Source organism: Xenia sp. Carnegie-2017, unplaced genomic scaffold, assembly GCF_021976095.1.
Source record: "Xenia sp. Carnegie-2017 unplaced genomic scaffold, XeniaSp_v1 HiC_scaffold_2, whole genome shotgun sequence".
In the NCBI taxonomy this organism is placed as follows: domain Eukaryota; kingdom Metazoa; phylum Cnidaria; class Anthozoa; order Malacalcyonacea; family Xeniidae; genus Xenia; species Xenia sp. Carnegie-2017.
The window spans coordinates 6917103-6941707 of NW_025813482.1; the positions used below are offsets into that span (position 1 = coordinate 6917103).

A 24605-nucleotide genomic window follows, 5' to 3' on the forward strand; every position below is an offset into this window, starting at 1 on the left:
CCGACGCTGTCGGGCTTATTAGGAGACATGAATGTAGACGATGGACCGGAACTGAAACAGTCTCTTCTACAAGGGAAAATGAGCAAATCTGGCGGGGCTGGGTATAAACACCCTGCTAAAGCCAACAACAAGAATCTCCTAGAAGAAGGAAATGACGGGAGAACTACTTTGGACGACCTTAACAGGAAAGTCGATCAACTTACTGGCTTGATGAATACTTTTGCTTCTGTCGTAAAAGAGCTTAAGCAAGGCTTATGATGCTGCACGCCAAATGAACGATGGTGTTGATATGTCTGAAGGTGAAACTGATGACGAACATCAACCAACGGGGCTGCTGCTGTAGTTGCAGATACAGCTCTTGCTCTAGCAAACCAAAGCGATGCTTTGGTAGATGAGCTGATTCACGAAGTGACTGAGAATGAACCGACAGACCAACCATTGCCAACTAAAATTTCTAAAATCCTGACCAGCATTTTGTCCACTGGACTAAACGAACAAACATTATCAAAACAGAAGGAAGGGGTAAAACGCCCGGAAAACTGTGACCTGTTAAGAGTTACAAAGGTGAACCCAGAAATTTGTTACATTGCTAGGAAGTCCACCTGTAGCCATGGATGCACGTCTACAAAAATTACAAGAAGCCTTAGTAAAGAGCCTCATTCCGATTTCCCGAATCGTGGTAACGATTAGTACCTCTCTTGGAACAAACCCTACAGTATCTGCACCAACACCAGAGGTTATCTGGGTTGGGCTGTCCACATCTATTGTGCTTCTCGCTTCAGCTAATCATGATCTGAACATGTTCTGCAGGGACTTGTTCAAAGTTGACCTTGATGAAAATTACAAGGCAATCTGTAGTAACAAAGAATCTGTTGCTGCAGAACTGTTTGGTGATGATTTAAAGGAACGCCTGAAAACAGTAAAAGAAAGTAAAAAGGCTGCACAGCAACTGACAAGCCAAAAACGGAAACGCAACGATCAACGGACGACCAGCTCATATAATTCTAATGTGCCTTTTTTATTCCAACGTTGGGGCGGTCATTTGCAAAGCTGACCCCAACGACGCAACTGTCATTAAAACCAACCCAAAAGGAAAGTCGAGACAAGGGGAAAAACACTAAGAAAGCAGTGACTCCTACTCTCGACCGTGTAAGTTTAATAAACACGAGTGTAGTACTTCTATTATATCTGGGAGAGACAATGATTGTAGTATATTTTCTATGTTTTAATCATTCTTTGCCACTAAATTTTTTTCTAAATTGGTTCTGCTTTCGGTGACTTTGGTTATTGACTATATTCATTGACAGATACAGCAGGATACTACTGCTTGTGAATTTGTCGAAGATAATGCTATTCATTTTGTGTTGACCGGCGAAGCATTACAAATGCTAATTGCAATCATTCGCCTGATTATGAAAAAGATTGGGAACTGCCCGTGACAGTTGTGAATGGAAAGGTTTGTCAATTGATTATTAATACAAGAGTGAATAAGCAAATATGCTGTTGCCATGGCATCATTTCGATGCTTTTTAACTGAAATATATAAAATAATCGTACAGCTCTAAAATTCCTGAACGACATCCATAAATTTGCTAATATATTGAATATATTGAATAAGTTTTTTGAAGGTTTTTGAAAAGTTTTTCTGGGTATTTGTTTTGGGATCAATTCATACTAAAAATGTCTCGCACCAGACTTCTCTCACTGTTATATCTCGTATCAGACCTCTCTCACTGTTATATCTTGTACCTCTCTCAATGTTGTAACCATTGGTTTTATCTTGTACCAAACCTCTCTCAATGTTATTAATTATTACCATTTTTAGATAAAGATGAAGCAGCTTTGAATGGAAATCAAACTATATTCATAGACAATCCTTTACCATCAAAAACGATGACACCAAGAGAAGTGAATGTGATGTATTTTGGCGATGAGCTGTGCCGAATGTTGAAGAAGCCTTTAGAAAGTAATAACGACAGTGGAAACCAAACATATGCAGCAAAGACTCAAAACAATTGCATAGAAGAAAGAGATTGCCGTGAATCGGTTAAAAGTGATTGTAATTTAGTAAAGGAAGCCATGGTAGACGATAATGATTTGACTATTTGTGAAGAAAATATTCCAATAGGAAATGGAAACAACTTGTTTTCTGATTCTTCCCTAAAAGATGCTTTCATTGTTGACGACAAAATATCTAATGATAGTTATGAGATATTGCAACATGAAGATATGGACAAGGAAAAAATTCAGAATTTATCCCAATTCACCTACAGTCTTTGGACATTTGGCACACTTGTTAATAAAAACATGTGATTGTGGCTTGCTTCACCAACCAAATAGAAAATCAGGACGAGGTGCTTTACATCCAGTCAATATATTTATCAAACCTGAATATCAACTTTGTTATGGATATGAAAAAATAACTATGAGTGAAGCATCAAGATGTTGGATAAATACTTACTGCAACCCAGAGTCTGTCTGTGTTTGTGCTCGAGTGTCTTTTTTAACTGGAGAATTGTTGAAATTGGATGTTCTTAATCAATCAGACATTTTAGCTCTTTCTTCCTTTGATCCTGCTAAGCCAATGAAGGCAATTCATGGAATTTTCACACGGTTGCAAAAACTATTGCTGCCAGGCAAATACATTTTGTCTCATTCGGCAAATGATTTACACATTTGTGTTTACAATGTAGCAAAGGACGCGACAAAGAAGTCCGTATATGACCTTCATCTTGCTCACTCAAACAATTTCTTGGTACAGTACGATAAAAATGTCCCTTGGGTTCCTGTTGATCCCAACATTTTTCTGGACTGGCATATTGCTTTTAATCGCATTCCCTTGACGTTTCCGCCAGTGTCCACCGACAAATCAAGAAAGGTTCATTTGCAAAATGCTGGTCAAGGAAAGAAAAATAGTAAGACAAGCAAAAAAAAGGAGAAAACCATGTTAATTTTAATGTTGGAATACAATCAAAGAACAATACATTTCAAATAAGTGATGAACAAGAGATAGCTGGCATAGCTGAGCAAAGCAAGACCAGTTACGTATGATATCGATTTTAATTTCTAAATTAAATGTTGGTCTTGAAATTGAGTAACGATGTTGATAGTTCTGTTAAGAAATGATAATTCAACTGTTTTTTATACTGGTAAAAATTGTCATTTTATTTATGTATATGAAAAAATGACGATTTAAACTTGACCCCTATGTTTTGTACATCAATGTTAGTATAGGTTAGTTTGCAAATTGTATCAAATTGTGTTAGCTAGATTCCTCAGTCTAACCACGTTAAAAACGTCATTTAAATACCTTTTTAGCTTAGTCTCAGGCCGCTCTCGGTTCCTCCGAAAATTAATTATTAACATTGGTTACTATGTAACCTAATAATAACATATTGAATGGTCCAATAGATTTTTGTTATTGTTACGTCATTGTTTCAATTTCCATTATTTTCGGACAATTCCAAGCATTTAGAGCATTGACTGTCGACAACCTGCAGTCTATCGAAAATCAAACGTTTCATTGAGAAAGCTTTGTAAAAAGTAAACTTGAAGGTAAGTTTTTGAATTATTTGTACTAAAATAACTACAATGTGTTTATATTTTTCTATACTGTGCCTGTATTTAAATTTAATACATGGCGAACCGGTGAAAGCATTTTCGCGACGTCTTTGAAAATTGGAAAGACATAACAAGCACAGACAGTGCGATTACTAAGCTGACGAACTGTAAAATGAAATATGATCCCCACAAATTGACAATTTTTTAAATAAGCTTTATTTTTTACTATGTATTGCAATAAAATATAACAGGTGATCATCCACTTCCTTGTAAAGAAAGAGTTTTTGAAGCAAAAACATTTCAGAGTTTTCAAATTTTAAAGAATTTTAACTTTTAAGGTTTCAACGACAAGGAAGAAAAAGCGAAATTCTTTGAACGCATTCGAGTAGTTTAAGGAAGCATCATTTGTTTTCGTGATACGCAACTTGTTATTTGAAATCACAGCAGGCAATTATAGAACGAACAAATGAGCATGCTCAAAATGAGTTCTTTTCATAATTGTTTGCTCTGTACACAGAAATATGCGAGCGGTTTTTAAAACCGCTATGTTATACAGGAATTAGTTATTAGTGTTTATTAATGTTTACCCATTTGGTAGAAATATCAAAAGAAAGAAAGGGAAAGAATAAAAGGAAGAAGAATGTCAACCTCAAATGGATCAAAATCATCATGTTCTTCCTATGCGTCTTTATTTACTGGTAGGTAAAGGCAAAGAACGATCATATTGTTTTAGTAACAGCAGTAGACCATAAATTGTTCAGTCAAATTTCTTTTTACTGTTTTACTTTGACTTTTTACATATTTTGTTTTACTTTTTTGTTTATCTATTGTTTTCATGTTACTTGGAAATTGGAGTATGTAATCATGCAAAAATTGTGAAGTTTAAGTTACATTAATAATTTTTATTTCAAATTGTAGAAAAAGATAAAGCGATTTCTAGTGACGAAAATGAAAGGTAAAAATGATGTTGTCCAGTGGCATAGCCAGGAAAAATAGTAACTCCCACCCCCCAATGTTGTGCCGGAGGTGCGACCCCCACTAGGAGGGTCCGGGAGCATGCTCCCAGGAAAATTTTGACATCCAGAGCCTTGGAAACAGCATTTCCTGTGATTTGGAGGGCAAATTATTTGTTATACAATAAGTTATAAACACCCGTTTTTATTAGCTTCATTCTTAATGTGGCAATCGTCAAAACTGCAACTAGTTAAAAAGGTACTAAAGGTGGCTCAGAGAAACGTTACGCAGGAGACAATTGTCCCCTAAAACATAATGAATCGAACTCATCACTGCTCCTAAATAAACAGAAGAAATTTGGATTAGCACAAAAAATAACATAGTATAGGACACTTCCTAAAATGCTTCTCCTGTGGAACTATGTCCTTCCATGTAGTAAATAGTTTAGGATTTACAAGATCTAAAAACTCAAACTGATTAATATCTTGAAATCATTCACTTTACATGCCTTTAATGGATCAATAATCTCAAAATAAAGCTGTTTGTGATTGTATCTACTATCTGCTCTGGTTGCTGGTGGGCCTACTTTTTCTAGTACAGTTTGGTAAAACTTGGTGAAAGCTTCATCTGTGTGAAGTGATGCAATAAACTGCTTGAAATTGTCAATCTTGCTTATGCCATAGTTAAAATGGGTTTCTCTATATTGAAGAATGAAATATGAAATTGTGGACTGTTCTAAAATCCTGTAAAAAACACATACTAGAAAACAAAAGAGAAAGCTATCAAGATAATGCAGTAAGGCACTTATTTTACTTAATGACTCATCATCCCACCCAGCTGGTTGGTCAAGTACCCCCCCAAAAATATTTAAAAGTTTTTCATAGTTTTTTTGCAATACATTGATTAATCCAGAGCGATAATACCATCTTGTTTCACTAGTGGCATTAAACTCAAGGTTGTTTGATGTGAGAAAAGCTTTTCTCTTTGGGGCATTGCTTGTAAATGTGCTGAATGTACCTATATTAATGAAAAAGATTTTAACAGGAGAAATTGATGAGGCTGACTGGCATAGGACCAGGTTCAATCTATGAGCTGCACAATGAACAAAATGGGCAAAAGGATACTCTTGTCGAACCAATGCTTGAAGATCATTGATATGGCCAAACATGACAGAAGCACCATCATATGTTTGCAAAACCAGTTTTTCTTCTATATCAGAATACTCACCAAGTTTATCTTTGACAACTTGTGATATTGCTGTGGCATTTCTGTTCATACTTACATCCACAAATCCTTGCTTTGTCAAACCGAGCAATAACACTTAGCTGCTCTTTGATGGACACATCAGATGCTTCATCAACCTGAATACTCATAAATGTGCAATCATTTATTTCCTTTCTGATTTCATCTTCATTAATTGAATCAAGATAGCTGATAAGATCATTTTGAATTTCTTGGAAGACTTCAGTAAATCTTCTGTCACCAACTATATCAGATTCTGCTAGTCTACTGTGCAGTCGACGCTCGAATACAGAATCAAACTTAGCAAAACATTCGAGCAACTCTCTATAATTACCGTTGTTCAAGCTACCTTCGGACTCATCGTGACCTCTAAATGGCAACTCTTACTTTGACAAATACAGCACGGCCTCAGTAACAGTTTTTAAAATTTCTCGATTTTGTCTTACCTCCTCATTGTCACGCTTAATCTCATTTCTTCTCGCGAGGGACATAAGACAATCAATTCGTTCACTAGATCCATACATTTTCCATGTCTTAAAAGCAGTCAAATGCGATTTAGATTTTTCATGCTTCTTAGCATCAGACGACATAATACTCCGCATATCGTTGTAGCCATTCTTAGTCCATGATGGCGATGTTTGCGGGGAAAACATTAGACATGTCTGTAATAGTTTTTAATGCTAGATTTTTGAGTTCGGTTTCTTTGTATATATCGTGCGCGTGCTAAATATCTCTATCTAGAATTCATCCCTCACAAGGAGGTCACGTGGAGTGACATTGACATGCAACATCTTCCGTTTTATCAATAACATAAACGTAGTTATAATATGTGTGCTATAGTGCTGTTTTCAAGCAAGGTCTGTTTACTTTTGCGACATATTGTAGTCTGCGTATCGTGATGGAGTACGCATGGGTCGGCCGTATCGGGATGTTTGATGAGGTGCTAATGACTTGTCGGGATTAGGTTTTGACAGCGTTTGCAGGTCATCATAGTTGGCCTTGACTTTGAATGGTTCTTTTGTTGGTAGGAGGTGACGCCTGTTCCTACGGACCATGTGCCCCTTTTCATTCATGACGAGGTAGGCTGTAGGTTCCTTACACTTCTTGACTACTTGTCCGGTTTGTGCCCAGCTGTTGTCGTTGTTAGTTCGAATTCGGACAGTGGTGCCCGGCTCAATATTGGATAGGTCTCAGGCATGATAATCGTACGCTGCCTTGACGTAAGAGTTGGAGGGAGTGACATTGATTGTTTGACCTTTTGCTGCGGAAAGGGTTGTGCGTGTGTTCCTGTGATACATTTTGTAGGCGGGGGAACTGCCATCATTTGCGGGTGTTGTATTCAATATTAGTAGTGAGAGAAATGGATCATTCTTAGCTTCCTGAGCTTTCTTCACTGTTTGCTTGACTGTTTGGATAGATCGTTCAACGAGACCATTTGATTGAGGGAAGTGAGGACTTGAGTTGTCATGTCGAAAGTCCCATTCTCGAGCAAATTGTTTAAAGGATGAGGCACTGTATTGAGGGCCATTATCGCTGACAACAATTTGTGGTATTCCATGTCGGCTGAAGATTTTTTTTATGGCACGTACAACTGAAGGAGAATCCACTGGCCTTAGTATGTGAGCTACCTCGATAAATTTTGAGTGATAGTCAGTGACTATGACGTAGTCTCGGTTGTAGAGTGTAAAAAGATCTGTGCCAACTTTTACCCAAGGCTGGTCTGGGACTTGATGTAGGATCAATGTCTCCCTTTGATGTCGATTACGATGATTGATGCATGTGGCACATTGAGATACGAGGATAGCTAACTTGTGGTTCATCCCTGGCCAATACACGGCATGACGGGCCCGGTTTTTGCATTTTTCGATTCCTTGATGCCCTTCATGTATAATCTCTCGGATTTCACGACGCATCGAGGTAGGTATGATAATTTGCTGTCCTTTTAGAAGGAGGTCGTTGTTGTACATGATTTCATGACGTTGGTTATAGAATGGTTTTACAGTGTTGTTAATTTCGTCTTTGGATGGCCAACCATTGATTGTGTACTGCTTTAAGATCTGTAGATCTGGATCGATCCGCGTTTCACGTTGCAACTGTGAAAGTCTTCATTCGCTAATTGGAAGTGTATTGATGACCGAGTGGACGTGATGAGCCATTTCCTTTGGATCGATCTCTGGTTTACTGTTGAGAGATGCTTGACTGAGCGCATCATCAACTTACATGGTTTTACCAGGTGCATATTCAAACGTGAAGTCGTATTTTTGCAAGCGAAGAAAAAATCGTTGTATTCGTGGGGGACATTGCACAATGCTTTTTGAGAAAACTGCTTTTAATGGTTGGTGATCATTTTGAACCACAAATGCATGACCAAAAAGGTATTCGTGGAATCTTTCACATCCAAAAACGACGGACAGGGTTTCGCGCTCTATTTGTGCATAGTTTTGTTCAGACTTATCTAACGCTCTGGAGGCAAATGCAACGGGATTCCAGGTGCTGTTTATACACTGCTCTAGCATTTCACCTAGGCCAACTGAACTGGAGTCTGTTCGCATGCGAATTGGGAGGTTAGGGTCATAAAATTGCTGAACCGGTACAGAAGATATGTGGCGCTTGAGTTTCTCAAAGGAGTCAAGTTGAGGCTTTTGCATGACGAATTCGGTATCATTCTTTAAGAGGGCTCTGAGTGGTGCTGTTTCGTCTGACAAGTTAGGAATAAATTTTCCCAGATAGTTCACCATGCCCATAAATCGCTGGAGCTCAACTTTTGTAGTTGGAATCGGCATTCGAGTGATTGCCTCAACTTTTTGGGGGTCCGGCTTCACTCCATCTGCTGACATGACATGACCAAGAAATGTTAATTAAGTTGCACCAAAGATGCATTTCGACTGGTTAAATTTCAGTCCACTTTCTTTGATCTGAGCAAGGACTTTCTGTAAGCGCTGATCATGGATTTCTTTAGTTTCCCCCCAAACAATTATATCATCCTGAGAGTTGGCACAACCTTCGCAGCCAGCAATGATCTTGGAGATTTCAAGTTGGATCAAAATCTCACTAGCTGAGTGAATGGCATTCTCTTAAACCTGTATCGCCCGAACGCTGTGCCAAAGGTAAGGAGGTCAGAGGTTGAATCATCTACTGCTATCTGCCAATATCCATTACTTGCATCGAGTTTACTGAAGACTTTGGCGCCACTCATTTGAGATATTATTTCTTCTGTGGTGGGTAATCGATAATGCTGGCGTTTTATAGCTTGATTTAAGGGACGGGGATCAAGGCAAATTATTTATAGTTGTAAGGGAAACGCAACTTTCCAATAGAGGGAAAGTGTAAGATATACTTGTGATATACACACATGTACCCCGTATGTAAATTCTATAATTAGAGGCTGCAAATTTTGGGGACATTGCCGTTGAAAACTAAATACATCCACTTCAAGTTGTAAACACATATCGTTTAGGATCATATTTCATAAGCTATGGATAGATTATATAAGTAAAACCGCTTCCACTTTTCCTTGCGCACGATTGACAAGTTTCTTTTACTTAGCAATAGTATGTTTTATATCCATTACATGAGTTGTATCCAAATAAATTTTGAATTAATGGTTGATATTTGTTATGACTTCTACACTTATAGCCAGGGTGTACACGTTCTCTGTTGTCGATAGAAATACCTCATTAGCGTTGCGTAAAATCGTGACTCATGAGCAAGGTGTGTTTGTTCTATGTATCCAAATATAATATTAACATATATAAGTTATGCACTAATCACTATAAAGTAAATGGTTTCAACCCGGGAGTATCGTTACATGTTTGTGAATGTAGATCGTCCAGGTTGGTATAGTCCTGAGAAGGACTGTTTTTGTTGTTGTTGATTTACGTTTTGACAACCTTAGCGGTAGTCATCTTCAGAGTCAAATGAGGAGTAAACGTCAGGTTAGCCGTATTTGTTATCTGGTTCTTACGTCATTGTATTGTTTGTACAGGAAGTTTGTATTGTCATTGTGAATTAGTGTGAAGTGAAATATTTTTATTTTTAGTTGTGATGTGTGATTTAGGTGTGATGTTTTTAGTTGTAATGTGTGGGTGTCGATTGTGTATTGTCATTGTGAATTAGTGTGAAGTGTAATGTTTTTAGTTGATCGTTTGTTTGTATTGTAAGTCGTTTGTAAGGTGCCGGTAATTGCTGTGATCTGTTCAGGGGGGTTTGTTCCAAGTTGGTATACCAACTTTCTAATGTAAGCCGTTGTCTATAGTCAGTACTGTAAGTAATGCATTTTGCCGAGTCCCAGTCAATGTTGTGCTTTGTGATTCGGTGATGTTCGGCAATGTGATTAGTTTTGTCTTGTTTCTTAGTAGCTCGTTTGTGTTCAGTAAGTCTTATGTTTAAGTTCCTGCCAGTTTCCCCGATATAGGAGGCGTGGCAGTCGGAGCAGTTTATTTTGTAAACTGCACCTTGTCGTTCGTTGGGTTGTTCTTTGTCCTTTATGTTCGTTAGTACTTGTCGTAACGTTGTGATTGGTTTATGTGCGACACGTATGTTGTATGGTCGTAAGATACGCGAGATAGTCTCAGAAGTACCTTTGATGTAAGGTATCGTTGCTGTTGTCACTGAGTTGTTCGTTTCGTTCGGTTCGTTGGGTTTGTAAGTGTTGCGTTTGATAAAGTCAGAGTTATAGTTGTTTTTGTCAAAAACACGTTTGAGATAGTTGTTTTCGTTGTGTAGAGCGTCCGGTGAATCACATATGATTTGTCCACGTCTTGTTAATGTTCTGATTGTGGTGGCTTTGTGTGATGTAGGGTTGTAAGATGATTGGTCTAGTAGTCGGTCAGTATGTGTTGGCTTGCGATTAACTGTTGTTCGTAGTTTTTGATTGTCATGTTTTACCAAACAGTCGAGAAAAGGAACAGTTCCGTTTTCTTCGACATCTGTGGTAAATTGTATGTGGCTGTTCTGTTTGTTGATGTGAGTGTGAAAGTCATCAATCTCGTCTGCATCTAGTGCTGTGATTGTGTCATCTACGTAGCGAAACCAAAAAGGTAGTCACTATCGAAAACATAGTTACCCTTTCATTAATACCAAGCATCACTAACCATTCAAGATTTACTTGGATACATCTCTTTTAATGGTAATGAGCCCTTAGTTGCTAAAGAAAAGCAAATTTATAATCGTGAGAAAGTGCAAGTTATACATACAAATAAACCATATCTAATAATTTATATGAACTAGGTTTTACAATTTCAATTGTATAAGAAATTTAACGGCCCTCAAAACTAATAATAATTCCTCTTTTATTAACAACGCATCGTTTTGTATATTTGGATAGGTATAACATAACAAATCTTAAATATGCAAAGCACCGGTTACATATTTTAATGTTGGCAGCAGAGAACTTTGATTCGTAGAGCACATTCAAGTGGGCATACATAGAAATAAAGAATTCCTGAGAATTTAACATCGACTTCTTTCTAACTTTTTCATGCAAAAAAGTGTTTTTTATACCCGCGACACGCGACTTTTTACCCGCGACTATTAAAAGGTCGAATAATTACAACCTCCGCCAATTTATAATAGCAGGAGTTCGACCACTGATATGTATATTAGACTGGATAACGCATCTATTGCGAAAATTGAAGCCGGAAGATCGATCATTTGCTACTGGCTTCATGGGGGGTATCGCTCCCACTTTACTATACTTTTGTATTACAAAATCACAGTTTTCGCGTTTTTATTCCTTTTTCAAACTTCTGATTAAGGCAAAATTTTTACGACATGTAGAGGAAAACTGGTAGAGAGTTTTAACCCTGAAGCTCTGTTTTTTTGGCTTTGTAACGACTGAAAAATAAGATGGCAAGTTGTATTGAAATATGAAAGTTGAAGGTGACGAGTGACAATCTCCGAGAGCGAGTTCCGATGTTCCTTTTTGTGCACATTACTATATTCGACAATTGAACGATTAAAGTGTTGGCATTATAAAAGAAATGCCAAAAAAGATATCGTGTTTGTTGTTATAAATTCTATATCCTTTCCTGTAGACAACAGGGGGAGGTCGAGAATATTTTTTCCTGCAAAGCGAACATTTCAGCGGAAATAGGTCAATTGGCATCCATGTTTTTGGCATCATCGCCTCAGTGCACTTAGCCTCTCCAGTTATTATAGAACTCAATGGTTCGACTATAAAAACGGCAGATTTGAGCATGCGCCAAGTCCCTTAGCAAACCAGAATTCAAAACTTCTTATATAAAAGTGTATTGTATGTTCCGCCCTCTGAAGATAGGCGGAATACGTGGAGAAATCGCGCGAGTATGCATTGAAATGTGCGAGAAAAGGCGGTTGCCAGGTTATAAGACAAATATTGAGATTTTGCGGTATTACGATTACGAACAAACGAACAAAAGCGTGAAAATGAACGAATAAAACATAATATTGCAAATTGTTTGTGAAATAATGTATATCTCATCTCCAAATACAATATATATTATTTTTTGGGAAATTCCTACTCCCGCCGGGCGGGAGTAGCGGGACCGCTAGCTTACGCCACTGATGTTCTCCTTGTATAACTTAAACAATGTTCTATCTTGATCTCCTGCTGCGTGTGTCAAATCACTTACAAATTCATTAATTACAAAATTTTTGTGATTATCAAATTCTTGAATTTATCTTCGCTTGAAAATATTGTCACAATTCAGTTTTAAAGCCGAAAATTATAATAAATATCTCGTTGGTAACCAGATCATTGGAATTTGAACTAATCTGGAATAATGTTGAGTGACTGACTAATAAGTAGGGTGGCATGACTGGTTTAACGTTTAAGAGAGTCCATGAACGCTCATATGATTCGATATGAATCATTTCATAGGTCAATAGCCAGATCAGTGGGACGATTTGACTGATCTGGAATGATCTTGACTGATAAGCGGGATGGTCGGACCGATAAGCAAGTCCAAGTGCTATCGTGTAATTTGTTCGTTTAAATTTTTGTCTTATTGTGATTGGTTTGACAGATTTCAAATGATGGCCTACTGAACGCATACAGTCAAGCTTTCTGTCTTAGTGGAAAGTTTGATCGTTTCATAGTGATTTACATAGAAAACATATTTACTTGTTTCTATTGAGTTATATGAGAAATATGCAGGAAAGTTAGGGCAACAGGAAAAATTGCGTGGCAACCTGCAAGTACAAGCACGAAGTGCGAATGTTTCCAAGTAATTTTGAGTTTCCCCCAAATATTCATAAATATAAAAAGTTTTAAAATAGGATTTATTGTGAGATTTTGACGCGTTTATGACGTTGTTATGTTATGACAAATATTGTCAAATGGATATTATGGATTACATAAATTAAAAAGTTATAGGAAGAAAAATATTGTGAAAGTAGAAGGGATCGAGTGGAATAGAAATGCATTGGACGTCAAGAAAGGCTTGTATTTATTGATTAGCAGGCTCTCATAAATGGAGAGTTTGAAGGGATCGTGGGAAGAGGAAATTATTTTAAACTCGTCAAGGTCATGGAATTGTGTCAAGATGTTTTATGCAAACTTTCCAAAACTTTGTTACCTTGGTTCTCCCTCTGTGACACAGTTCTCACACTTGAAATCGTTGTTGTTTGCAACAATTTTACTGTTAGATAAACCATTGGAAGTCTGACTATCTATTCTACCAAAGATTTTTGTAGATCTTGCGAGCTGATGACTTTAGCGACGTTTTCCTAACTGTTCAGTTTTTTTGATACATGCCCCCTGTAGAGTATTTCCACGCTCACAAATCATCATTTCCATTTAAAAAATTCAGCCGAATAAGAGTTGCTGTTATGGTCGAGATTTCATGAACATTAATTTTGAAAAGAGCCCCAGCTTTCAATGAGTTCTTAAGAAATAAACTAACTTCTAGGTACTGTCCTGTTTGAGGCATACGCAAAACTATATAATCTAATTTACTAAAGCCGACCTTTTTCATCCTTTTTTACTTTTCAAATTCATGGAATGAAATAAATTTATGATATGAAACAGATAATGCTTGATTTGATATAAAAATATTCGTGAAGAGTGTGTTTCAATTCTGTAGTCGTAATATAGATGATGCGCTGAACAGCTGTACAAACATTGTAAGTTAGGTTCTGTCTTATTCTTTGTACTGCGTCCATCTATTTAGATTGAATTATTCAAGACTTATTCGCTTGCTAATGGGTGTTGGTGTTGACACTTTAAGAAACTTTTTCAAAAGTATCCATGTTAACTGGGAGAATCAGCCATTTGACGCCAGTGCTCTTAAGAAAGGTTCCTTAAAACTGTTACCTCATCAAGAAAAAGCATTTTATTCTGGCAATATCAATGAATGGGATGTGACTTTGCTTATTAGTGTATTGAGGTTTACCACCAAATGTGCAGCTAAAGTAAAAAGAGATTCATATATAGACAATGCTTTACAAGGCATTGCCACTGTACGCAATACGATTGTTCATTTACGTGGTGAAAAAATGAGTGATGATGATTTTGAAAAGCAGTGGGAGAAGCTAAAAGCCAACATTATTGTCTTAGGTTGCTCTGAGACTGAAATTGATGAAGTATTAGAAGGTAATCTTAAAAAATAAAGCATATAAATGCAATCTTAAGAGCATCTTACTTGGTATACTATATGCTATACTTGAACATATAGATAAAATTGCTTTATTTTCCTTAAAGCTGTTTATTCGTTTATTACCACGACAATGCACCTTTATTTTTGTCATATTTCAACTTATTTGCATACCTTTCTTTAATAAAGATCGCACTGAAAGAAGTTTAGAACAGTACAAAATGCTATTTTCGGAAGAAGTAGCTGTTCGTCAACATTATTACAAAAAAAACTGTTCTGATGCTGAGATAAGGAAGGGTGAAAAACAAGAGGAAGACGTGCAAGATGCTATCCCAAATCCTGAGTGGGATGCCTGGACTCAACTTCTTCGTGGAATGAATAATTTTAACCAATCACAAACAAATTTGGTATTAGTGTCAGACGTGATGACGTCAGACGAATCAGAAAATTTTAAGGTTTTAGCGGCTGTACCATGGAGTATGGTAATTGATTTTGATCCAAATTCTGAAGATGAAGGTTTGTATAAGACTTTCAATTCTCAAGCATTACTCCCACTTATGCTTTCACCTTTCACACCTGGCAGGATAGGAAAAATTAATGTATCGGTATTACAGAGGAAAATTGACTCCAAAAGAATACTGTGGCTGTTTGCGAATGGAAGAAAAATCGACGATAAAGAAAGTCAGCCTAAATTTTTTCCAGCCTGGAAAAGGCAGGATGTAAAAAATATTGCAAAGTTTTTTGTCTGTTGTGCTGATTCGTTCGATAAACAAAAGCCAATAAGATGTCTTGCTCTTCCAATATCACCATCAGCGTTGCCCTTCGTCGAAGTTACAATGAAGCGATTTTTCGAACACTTTTCAGATTTCAATATTTCATCAATTTCCATTGATAACAGTTGCGAAAACTCCAGCTTGAACAAGGACATTCAAGTGTTTGCTATGTCATCTAGTGACTTAAACAAAGGGATGAAACAATTGTTTAATTTTCGTGAAGATTCCCTAAAATATGAGATGCCCTGCTTCCAGTCTGAGCTTCGTGTCTCGTTAACACAGAAAAATTATGTGTACATGAAAGAGTATTTAAAACTGTTCTACATTGGCTGCGAACAAAAGTTCATGTATCCAGATGATGAAAAAAAACAAAAGAAAACTATTGAAGAACATCGAGCAAGCTTTCTCTCTGGTAATTCGATCTCGTTTCTCAGCTTGTACTTCAACCATGATGCCAAGCGTTCCAAGGAAAAAGATATTGAAATCCACATTCAACGCATGATTGAGCAGCGTTTGCTAAAGCACAGCAGCATCGTTCAAATTGCTCACTCTCCTGGGACTGGGGGCTCCACAATTGCCAAAAGAGTGCTTTGGAACCTTCACAACAATTTTCCGTGTGCATCGGTAAAGCTTTCTGATGATTTTAATTTCGAAGATGAAACAAATTTTTTGCCAGAGTTATCAAATCGAATTGCTACTTTGGAAGATGAATGTGGGGTATCCCCAGTTATTCTTGTAGATGGTCGACGGCAGTGGAAAGTCGATTTGTTGAGCCATAGTATTGTTCGCTCCTTGAATAGTCTTGGAAAAAGAGCAGTTATTCTTCAGTGCTGTCATGGTAGCAAAGTTTCACCAAACGGAGATGTGCACAAAGTGTTCCAAATTAATTCAAACTTGGAAGATAATCCTGATGATCTAAAAGAATTCAAAGAAAAATATAACGTAAATGATCAAATAGCTCGTCGAGTATTTCATTTTCCGTTACTGTCAATGATGAAGGAATTTTCTGCAAAACTTAAGGAAATTGTGACAAACACGTTGTATGACCTGAGTGATCTAGAGAAAACATAGCAGGCTTGGTGGCCTTTCTGCAGATATATGCCGATCAACCCACTCCAGCTTTTCTCCTGTACGAAATGTTCAGATCTCAACTTCGTATCGACAAAGGTGTTCAGGTCACATATCAAGATATCAAGAAGTGTTTTCCAATGATTTACTTAATCTCATGATTCGTCAAGAGAGGAGAGTAACGCCAGATATACTCTTCAGCATCATGTTGTAGCAACTATTCTTTTTAAAAAATATCTGGAGAAAAGACGACAAAATTTGTACGAATATGTTTTTTGGTTTTTGAACTCTTCCCCTATTAACAATATGAATAAATTTGTTGAATTATATTGCGACCTTTTTCTTTTCAACAAGGGTGGGACGAAAGGACGAAATTTTTCATTTTTGATCGAAGAGTTAGGATCCTTTAGTAAAACGAAAACTGCTAAAATCTTTCGTAAAGCTGCTGAAATCATTCCTGATCCTCGACCTTGTGGACATGCTGCCCGCTATCATGCCAGAATGTCTCCTCCAAAGTTTCAAGAAGCCGAAGAATTAATATCAAAAGGAATTAAATTATCTGAAACTTATGGCAGGGTGAAGAGTATTCACGACAGCAAAGGTATATTGCTTTCCATCATGTTGCGGCACAAGGTTCAATATAATGAAATAAAGGACATAGAATGTTTGGAAAGCTTGGCCAATATTGCAATTTCCGAGTTTCGATTTGCTCGAGATTTCCCTCCAACATTTACTTCTCCTCTACTAGGTGAGGTAGATGTTTGGACTTCTTGTATTCAATGGATCATCCAAGATCATGATTCAGATGTAGAAAGCTGTGAAATACATTTTGAACGGAGCACCGTCATTTTTTCGAACATGTATTAGTGATTCGTTTAATCTTCTTGATATTGTTGATGATATTATGTTTTCCACAGTATCAATTCAAGCCGATTTATCTGAGCTTCGACAACGTACACAAAATTTACGGTTGACTTTGATATGCTTTTTGACCAATGAGGGATGGAGAAATCGCAATAGAGTTTTTAAAAGTCATGGTAATGTTTTTGCCCTCATAGGCAATTATAAATTACCAAAAATTAGTTCAAAAGAGGCAAAACGTATAAGAGCCCAGGTGCTACTTAAATCAAATCGGAATCAGCCTTTGAAAAAAAATGAAATGAGTGAGTTGATGAAATTGTTGAATGATCTTGTGATTGATGAAAAGGAAGTTTCTTTTGCTTCCAGTTTCATATCACTGAGTCTGGAGGGAAATGGGCCAAAGTTTCAATCCATGGAGAGACTCTGGAAGGTGTGCCGTGATTGGTTGGAAGTACCAAATTTGCTGGATCCAAAGCGATTTTACTTTACTATGGTAATGGCGTTCATTCACATTTTGAATGGTGAAGATCGCAATGAATACATTGCTGAGTACAAAAGGATGGTGACTAAACTTAAAGAATTGTCACGTACACATTGTAGAAGTTATCGATTTGTACATTTCTTGAAGAAGAACGGCAAGGGAGAATCGCAACTTGTGCCTGCCTCTGACTACTTAAGCTACAAAACAGAAGATCTGGAAACTGAAAGTTTTTGGAAGGAATATTCTAGACAGAAGCTAAAAGAATGTGCTGGTAGACTTCGTGTTCATACCAAGGGAACAAAAAAGGTCACAAAGATCGAGCTTCTTGAAGGTGGTATTGAACTGCACGTTAACAAAGATGATATTGGTGTTCCAGATAAAGATTTTAATGAAGATTCAAAAGTTTATTTTGTCGTTGGCTTTCAGTTAATTGAGCCTGTTGCAAAGGGAATTACATTCCATCCTTATGAACAGTCTAAGAAAACTTGATTGAATGTTGTGGTAGAATTTGCAAGATTTTTTCGATTTGTTATGTATCTCTTTAATATAAAAAAGGAAACTCAACAATTATGTCATATATATACAAGTATAATATCTATAATGAAAGGGTGTGATTAACATTTCACGATCGTGAGTAGCACTGTTTTAAACCCAATAACATCAGACATTTTTTTTTAATTTATGCAGTTTTTACTTTGCCAGTCGTGTAGTGATGCTTATGGTTCTTCCACGAACGTTTGTATTTAATGATTTTATGAACAAAACTTTTAATTTTTAGAATTAATATACATAATATAATATAAGTGCTGGTAACGATGTACATTGTAACTTTTGCTGGTAACTATGTACATTGAAACTTTTAAATTTTGATAACTAAAAACATTACTATAGTCAATATCGATGTATGTCTTCTATTTCTATTAGTTTCGCAAGATGAAATGTTCGATAAGCGATGTGCTCTTTGAGTATTATTTTAATATTTTTAATAAACGCGCATTTCCAATGACATTCTGACTTATTAGAGTGCACAAACAATACAGGACAAAAAACCTACATAACCACTGAGTTTGCCCGGCAAACTCTTCCTGTGGTTAGATAATCTATTCAACAACGAATGACACAAGTCTGCGAAGAAATTGAGCAAGCAGACGACTTGACGCTCTTGCATAACCATTCTAATCCGACGCTGTCGGGCTTATTAGGAGACGTGAATGTAGACGATGGACCGGAACAGAAACAGTCTCGTCTACAAGGGAAAATGAGCAAATCTGGCGGGGCCGGGTATAAACACCCTTCTAAAGCTAACAACAACAATCTCCTAGAAGAAGGAAATGACGGGAGAACCACTTTGGACGACCTTAACTGGAAAGTCGATCAACTTACTGGCTTGATGAATACTTTTGCTCCTGTCGTAAAAGAGCTCAAGCAAGGTTTATGATGCTGCACGCCAAATGAACGATGGTGTTGATATGTCTGAAGGAGAAACTGATGACGAACATCAACCAACGGGGCTGCTGCTGTAGTTGCAGATACAGCTCTTGCTCTAGCAAACCAAAGCAATGCTTTGGTAGATGAGCTGATGCACGAAGTGACTGAGAATGAACCGACAGACCAACCATTGCCAATTAAAATTTCTAAAATCCTGACCAGCATTTTGTCCACTGGACTAAACGAACAAACATTATCAAAACAGAAGGAAGGGGTAAAACGCCCGGAAAACTGTGACCTGTTAAGAGTTACAAAGGTGAACCCAGAAATTTGTTACATTGCTAGGAAGTCCACCTGTAGCCATGGATGCACGTCTACAAAAATTACAAGAAGCCTTAGTAAAGAGCCGATTTCCCGAACTGTGGGAACGATAAGTACCTCTCTTGTAACTAACCCTACAACACCTGCACCAACACCAGAGGTTATCTGGGTTGGGCTGTCCACATCTATTGTGCTTCTGAACATGTGCCGCAGGGACTTGTTCAAAGTTGACCTTGATGAAAATTACAAGGTAATCTGTAGTAACAAAGAATCTGTTGCTGCAGAACTGTTTGGTGATGATTTAAAGGAACGCCTGAAAACAGTAAAAGAAAGTAAAAAGGCTGCACAGCAAGTGATAAGCCAAAAACGGAAACGCAACGATCAACGGACGACCAGCTCATATAATTCTAATGTGCCTTTTTTTATTCCAACGTCAGGGTGGTCATTTGCAAAGCCAACCCCAACGACGCAACTATCATCAAAACCAACCCAAAAGGAAAGTCGAGACAAGGGGAAGAACACTAAGAAAGCAGTGACTCCTACTCTCGACAGTGTAAGTTCTAGTAAACACGAGTGCAGTTCTTCTATTATATCTGGGAGAGACAATGATTGTAGTATATTTTCTATGTTTTAATCTTTCTTTGCCACTAACTTTTTTTCTAAATTGGTTCTGCTTTCGGTGACTTTGGTTATTGACTATATTCATTGACAGATACAGCAGGATACTACTGCTTGTGAATTTGTCGAAGATAATGCTATTCATTTTGTGTTGACCGGCGAAGCATTACAAATGCTGATTGACAATCATTCGCCTGATTATGAAAAAGATTGGGAACTGCCAGTGACGGTTGTGGAATGGAAAGGTTTGTGAATTATTTATTCATACAAGACTGAATAAGCAAATATGCTGTTGCCATGCCATCATTTCGATGCTTTTTAAACTGAAATATATAAAAAAAAAGTCGTACAGCTCTAAAATTCCCCGAACGACACCCGTAAATTTACTAATATATTGAATAAGGTGTTTTTGCAAAGTTTTTCTGGGTATTTGTTTGGGATCAATTCATGCTAAAACTGTCTCGCACCAGACCTCTCTCACTGTTATATCTTGTATCAGACCTCTCTCAATGTGGTAACCATTGGTTGTATTTCGAACCAGACCTCTCTCGATGTGATTAATTATTACCATTTTTAGATAAAGATGAAGCAACGTTGAATGGAAATCAAACTATATTCATAGACAATCCTTTACCATCAAAAACGATGACACCAAGAGAAGTGAATGTGATGTATTTTGGCGATGAGCTGTGCCGAATTTTGAAGAAGCCTTTAGACAGTAATAACGACAGTGGAAACCAAACATATGCAACAAAGACTCAAAAAAATTACATAGAAGAAAGAGATTGCCGTGAATCGGTGAAAAATGATTGTAATTTAGTAAAGGAAGCCATGAAACACGATAATGATTTGACTATTTGTGAAGAAAATATTCCAATAGGAAATCGAAACGACTTGTCTTCTGATTCTTCCTTAAAAGATGCTTTTGTTGTTGACGACAAAGTATCTAATGATGGTGATGAGATGTCGCAACATGAAGATATGGACAAGGAAAAAATTCAGAATTTATCCCAATTCACCTACAGTCTTTGGACATTTGGCACTTTAAATTTGTTAATAAGAACGTCTGATTGTGGCTTGCTTCACCAACCTAAAAGAAAATCAGGACGAGGCGCTTTACATCCAGTCAATGTATTTATCAAACCTGAATATCAACTTTGTTATGGATATGAAAAAATAACTATGAGTGAAGCATCAAGATGTTGGATACATACTTACTGCAACCTAGAGTCAGTTTGTGTTTGTGCTCGAGTGTCTTTTTTAACTGGAGAATTGTTGAAATTGGATGTTCTTAATCAATCAGACATTTTAGCTCTTTCTTCCTATGATCCTGCTAAGCCAATGAAGGCAATTCATGGAATTTTCACACGACTGCAAAAACTATTGCTACCAGGCAAATACATTTTGTCTCATTCGGCAAATGATTTACACATTTGTGTTTACAATGTAGCAAAGGACGCGACAAAGAAGTCCGTATATGACCTTCATCTTGCTCACTCAAACAATTTCTTGGTACAGTACGATAAAAATGTCCCTTGGGTTCCTGTTGATCCCAACATTTTTCTGGACTGGCATATTGCTTTTAATCGCATTCCCTTGACGTTTCCGCCAGTGTCCACGGACAAATCAAGAAAGGTTCATTTGCAAAATTCTGCTCAAGGAAAGAAAAATAGTAAGGCAAGCAAAAAAAAGAAGAAAAAAGGAGGAAAGCATGTTAATTTTAATGTTGGAATACAATCAAAGAACAATACATTTCAAATAAGTGATGAACAAGAGATAGCTGGCATAGCTGAACGTTTGCGTAGCAAAGCAAGACCAGTTACGTATGATGATATCGATTTTAATTTCTAAATTAAATGTTGGTCTTAAAATGGAGTAACAATGTTAATAGTTCAGTTAAGAAGTGATAACTCAACTGTTTTTTATACTGGTGAAAATTGTCGTTTTATTTATGTATATGAAAAAAAGACAAAGACAATTTAAACTTGATCCCTATAATGTTTTGTACATCAATATGAATATAGTTTAGTTTGCAAATTGTATCAAATTGTGTTAGCTAGATTCCTCAGTCTTGCCCACGTTAAATACGTCATTTATATTCCTTTTTAGCTTAGTCTCTGGCTGCTACCGGTTCCTCCGATATTAGTTATTAACATTGGTTACTATGTAACCTAATAATAACATATCATTGAATGGTCCAATAGATTTTCGTTCTTATTGTTACGTGATTGTTTCAATTTCGATTATTTTCGGACACTTCCAAGCATTTACAATATTGACTGTTGACAACCTGCAGTCTATCGAAAATCAAACGTTTCATTGAGAAAGCCTTGTAAAAAGTAAACTTGAAGGTAAGGGTTTGAATTATTTGTACTAAAATAACTACAATGTGTTTATATTTTTCTATACTGTGCCTGTATTTAAATTTAATACATGGCGAACCGGTGAAAGCATTTTCGCGACGTCTTTGAAAATTGGAAAGACATAACAAGCACAGACAGTGCGATTACTAAGCTGACGAACTGTAAAATGAAATAATATGATCCCCACAAATTGACAATTTTTTAAATAAGCTTTATTTTTTACTATGTATTGCAATAAAATATAACAGGTGTTCATCCACTTCCTTGTATAGAAAGAGTTTTTGAGGCAAAAACATTTCAGAGTTTTCAAATTTTAAAGAATTTTAACTTTTAAGGTTTCAACGACAAGGAAGAAAAAGCGAAATTCTTTGAACGCATTCGAGTAGTTTAAGGAAGCGTCATATTTGTTTTCGTGATATGCAACTTGTTATTCGAAATAACAGCAGGCAATTATAGAACGAACAAATGAGTATGCTCAAAATGAGTTCTTTACATAAATGTTTGCTCAGTACACAGAAATATGAGATCGGTTTCTAAAACCGCTATGTTATACAAGAATTAGTTATTCAGAGTTTATTAATGTACACCCATTTGGTAGAAACATCAAAAGAAAGAAAGGGAAAGAATAAAAGGAAGAAGAATGTCAACCTCAAATGGATCAAAATCATCATCATGTTCTTCCAATGCATCTTCATTTATTGGTAGGTAAAGGCAAAGAACGATCATATTGTTTTAGTAACAGCAGTAGACCATAAATTGTTCACTTAAATTTCTTTTTACTGTTTTACTTTGACTTTTTACGTATTTTGTTTTACTTTTTTGTTTAACTATTGTTTTCATGTTGCTTGGAAATTGGAGTATGTAATCATACAAAAATTGTGAAGTTTAATTTACTTTAATAATTTTTATTTCAAATTGTAGAAAATGATAAAGCGATTTCTAGTGACGAAAATGAAAGGTAAAAGTGTTGATGTTGTCGTTGTATAACTTAAACAATGGTCTTTTTCGATGTACTGCTGCATGTATCAAATCAGTTACAAATTCATTAATTACAAAAATTTTGTGATTATCAAAGTCTTGAATATAGCATCGCTTGAAAATATTGTCAAAATTCAGTTTTAAAGCTGAAAATCGTAATAAATATCTCGTTGGTAGCCAGATCATTGGAATTAGAACTGATCGGGAATAATATTGAGTGACTGACTAATAAGTAGGGTGGCATGACTGGTTTAACGTTTAAGAGAGTCCATGAACGCTCATATGATTCGATATGAATCATTTCATAGGTCAATAGCCAGATCAGTGGGACGATTTTGATTGATTTGAGATGATCTTGACTGATAAGCGGGATGGTTGGACCGATAACAAGTCCAATTGCTATCGTGGAATTTGTTCAAGTTTTTGTCTTATTGTGATTGGTTTGACAGATTTCAAATGATGGCCTACTGAACGCATACAGTCAAGCTTTCTGTCTTAGTGGAATGTTTGATCGTTTCATAGTGATTTACATAGAAAACATATTTACTTGTTTCTATTGAGTTATATGAGAAATATGCAGGAAAGTTAGGGCAACAGGAAATATTACGTGGCAACCTGCAAGTACAAGCACGAAGTGCGAATGTTTCCAAGTAATTTTGAGTTTCTCCCAAATATTCATAAGTATAAAAAGTTTTAAAAATAGGATTTACTGTGAGATTTTGACGCGTTTATGACGTTGTTATGTTATGACAAATATTGTCAAATAGATATTATGGATTACATAAATTAAAAAGTTATAGGAAGAAAAATATTGTGAAAGTAGAAGAGATTGAGTGGAATAGAAATGCATTGGACGTCAAGAAAGGCTTGTATTTATTGATTAGCAGGCTCTCATAAATGGAGAGTTTGAAGGGATCGTGGGAAGAGGAAATTATTTTAAACTCGTCAAGGTCGACACAAGGAATTGTGTCAAGATGTTTCATGCAAACTTTCCAAAACTTTGTTACCTTGGTTCTCCCTTCGTGACACATTTCTCACACTTGAAATCGTTGTTATTTGCAACAATTTTACTGTTAGATAAACCATTGGAAGTCTGACTATATATTCTACCAAATATTTTTACAGATCTTGCGCGCTGATGACATTAGCAACGTTTTCCTAACTGTTCAGTTTTTTTGATACATGCCCCCTGTAGAGTATTTCCACGCTCACAAATCATCATTTCCATTTAAAAAACTCAGCCGAATAAGACTTGTTGTTATGGTCGAGATTGTATGAACATTAATTTTGAAAAGAGCCCCAGCTTTCTATGAGTTCTTAAGAAATAAACTAACTTCTTGGTACTGTCCTGTTTGAGCCATACGCAAAACTATATGATCTAATT

The 24605-nt window shown here is 36.5% G+C and overlaps 4 protein-coding genes across 5 annotated transcripts; all 4 read left to right on the plus strand.

Moving 5' to 3' along the window:
- Positions 1 to 531: 531 nt before the first annotated feature.
- LOC124440666 lies at positions 532 to 1061 on the plus strand. Its single transcript, XM_046991079.1, has one exon. It carries the CDS (start codon positions 611 to 613, stop codon positions 1052 to 1054), a length of 444 nt encoding a protein of 147 aa, XP_046847035.1. The 5' UTR covers positions 532 to 610; the 3' UTR covers positions 1055 to 1061.
- A 1747-nt stretch (positions 1062 to 2808) lies between these two features.
- LOC124440661 (sterile alpha motif domain-containing protein 9-like) lies at positions 2809 to 16294 on the plus strand. 2 transcript variants are annotated; one of them, XM_046991072.1, is made up of 6 exons: positions 2809 to 3045; positions 3469 to 3555; positions 4160 to 4259; positions 4480 to 4516; positions 13908 to 14329; positions 14520 to 16294. In XM_046991072.1, exons 3-6 carry the CDS (start codon positions 4202 to 4204, stop codon positions 16172 to 16174), a joined length of 2172 nt encoding a protein of 723 aa, XP_046847028.1. In that variant the 5' UTR covers positions 2809 to 3045; positions 3469 to 3555; positions 4160 to 4201; the 3' UTR covers positions 16175 to 16294. The 2 variants fall into 2 exon arrangements, with proteins under 2 accessions (XP_046847028.1, XP_046847027.1); XM_046991071.1 differs by having other exon boundaries at positions 2809 to 3555.
- Positions 16295 to 18603: 2309 nt separating this feature from the next.
- LOC124440664 lies at positions 18604 to 19896 on the plus strand. The gene is given in 3 exon segments (XM_046991075.1): positions 18604 to 19302; positions 19304 to 19343; positions 19346 to 19896. Coding segments are annotated over 3 exon segments (801 nt in total). The 5' UTR covers positions 18604 to 19092.
- Positions 19897 to 19944: 48 nt separating this feature from the next.
- Positions 19945 to 22103, plus strand: LOC124440663. Its single transcript, XM_046991074.1, has 3 exons — positions 19945 to 20125; positions 20458 to 21698; positions 21990 to 22103. Exons 1-3 carry the CDS (start codon positions 20053 to 20055, stop codon positions 22053 to 22055), a joined length of 1380 nt encoding a protein of 459 aa, XP_046847030.1. The 5' UTR covers positions 19945 to 20052; the 3' UTR covers positions 22056 to 22103.
- Positions 22104 to 24605: the final 2502 nt, after the last annotated feature.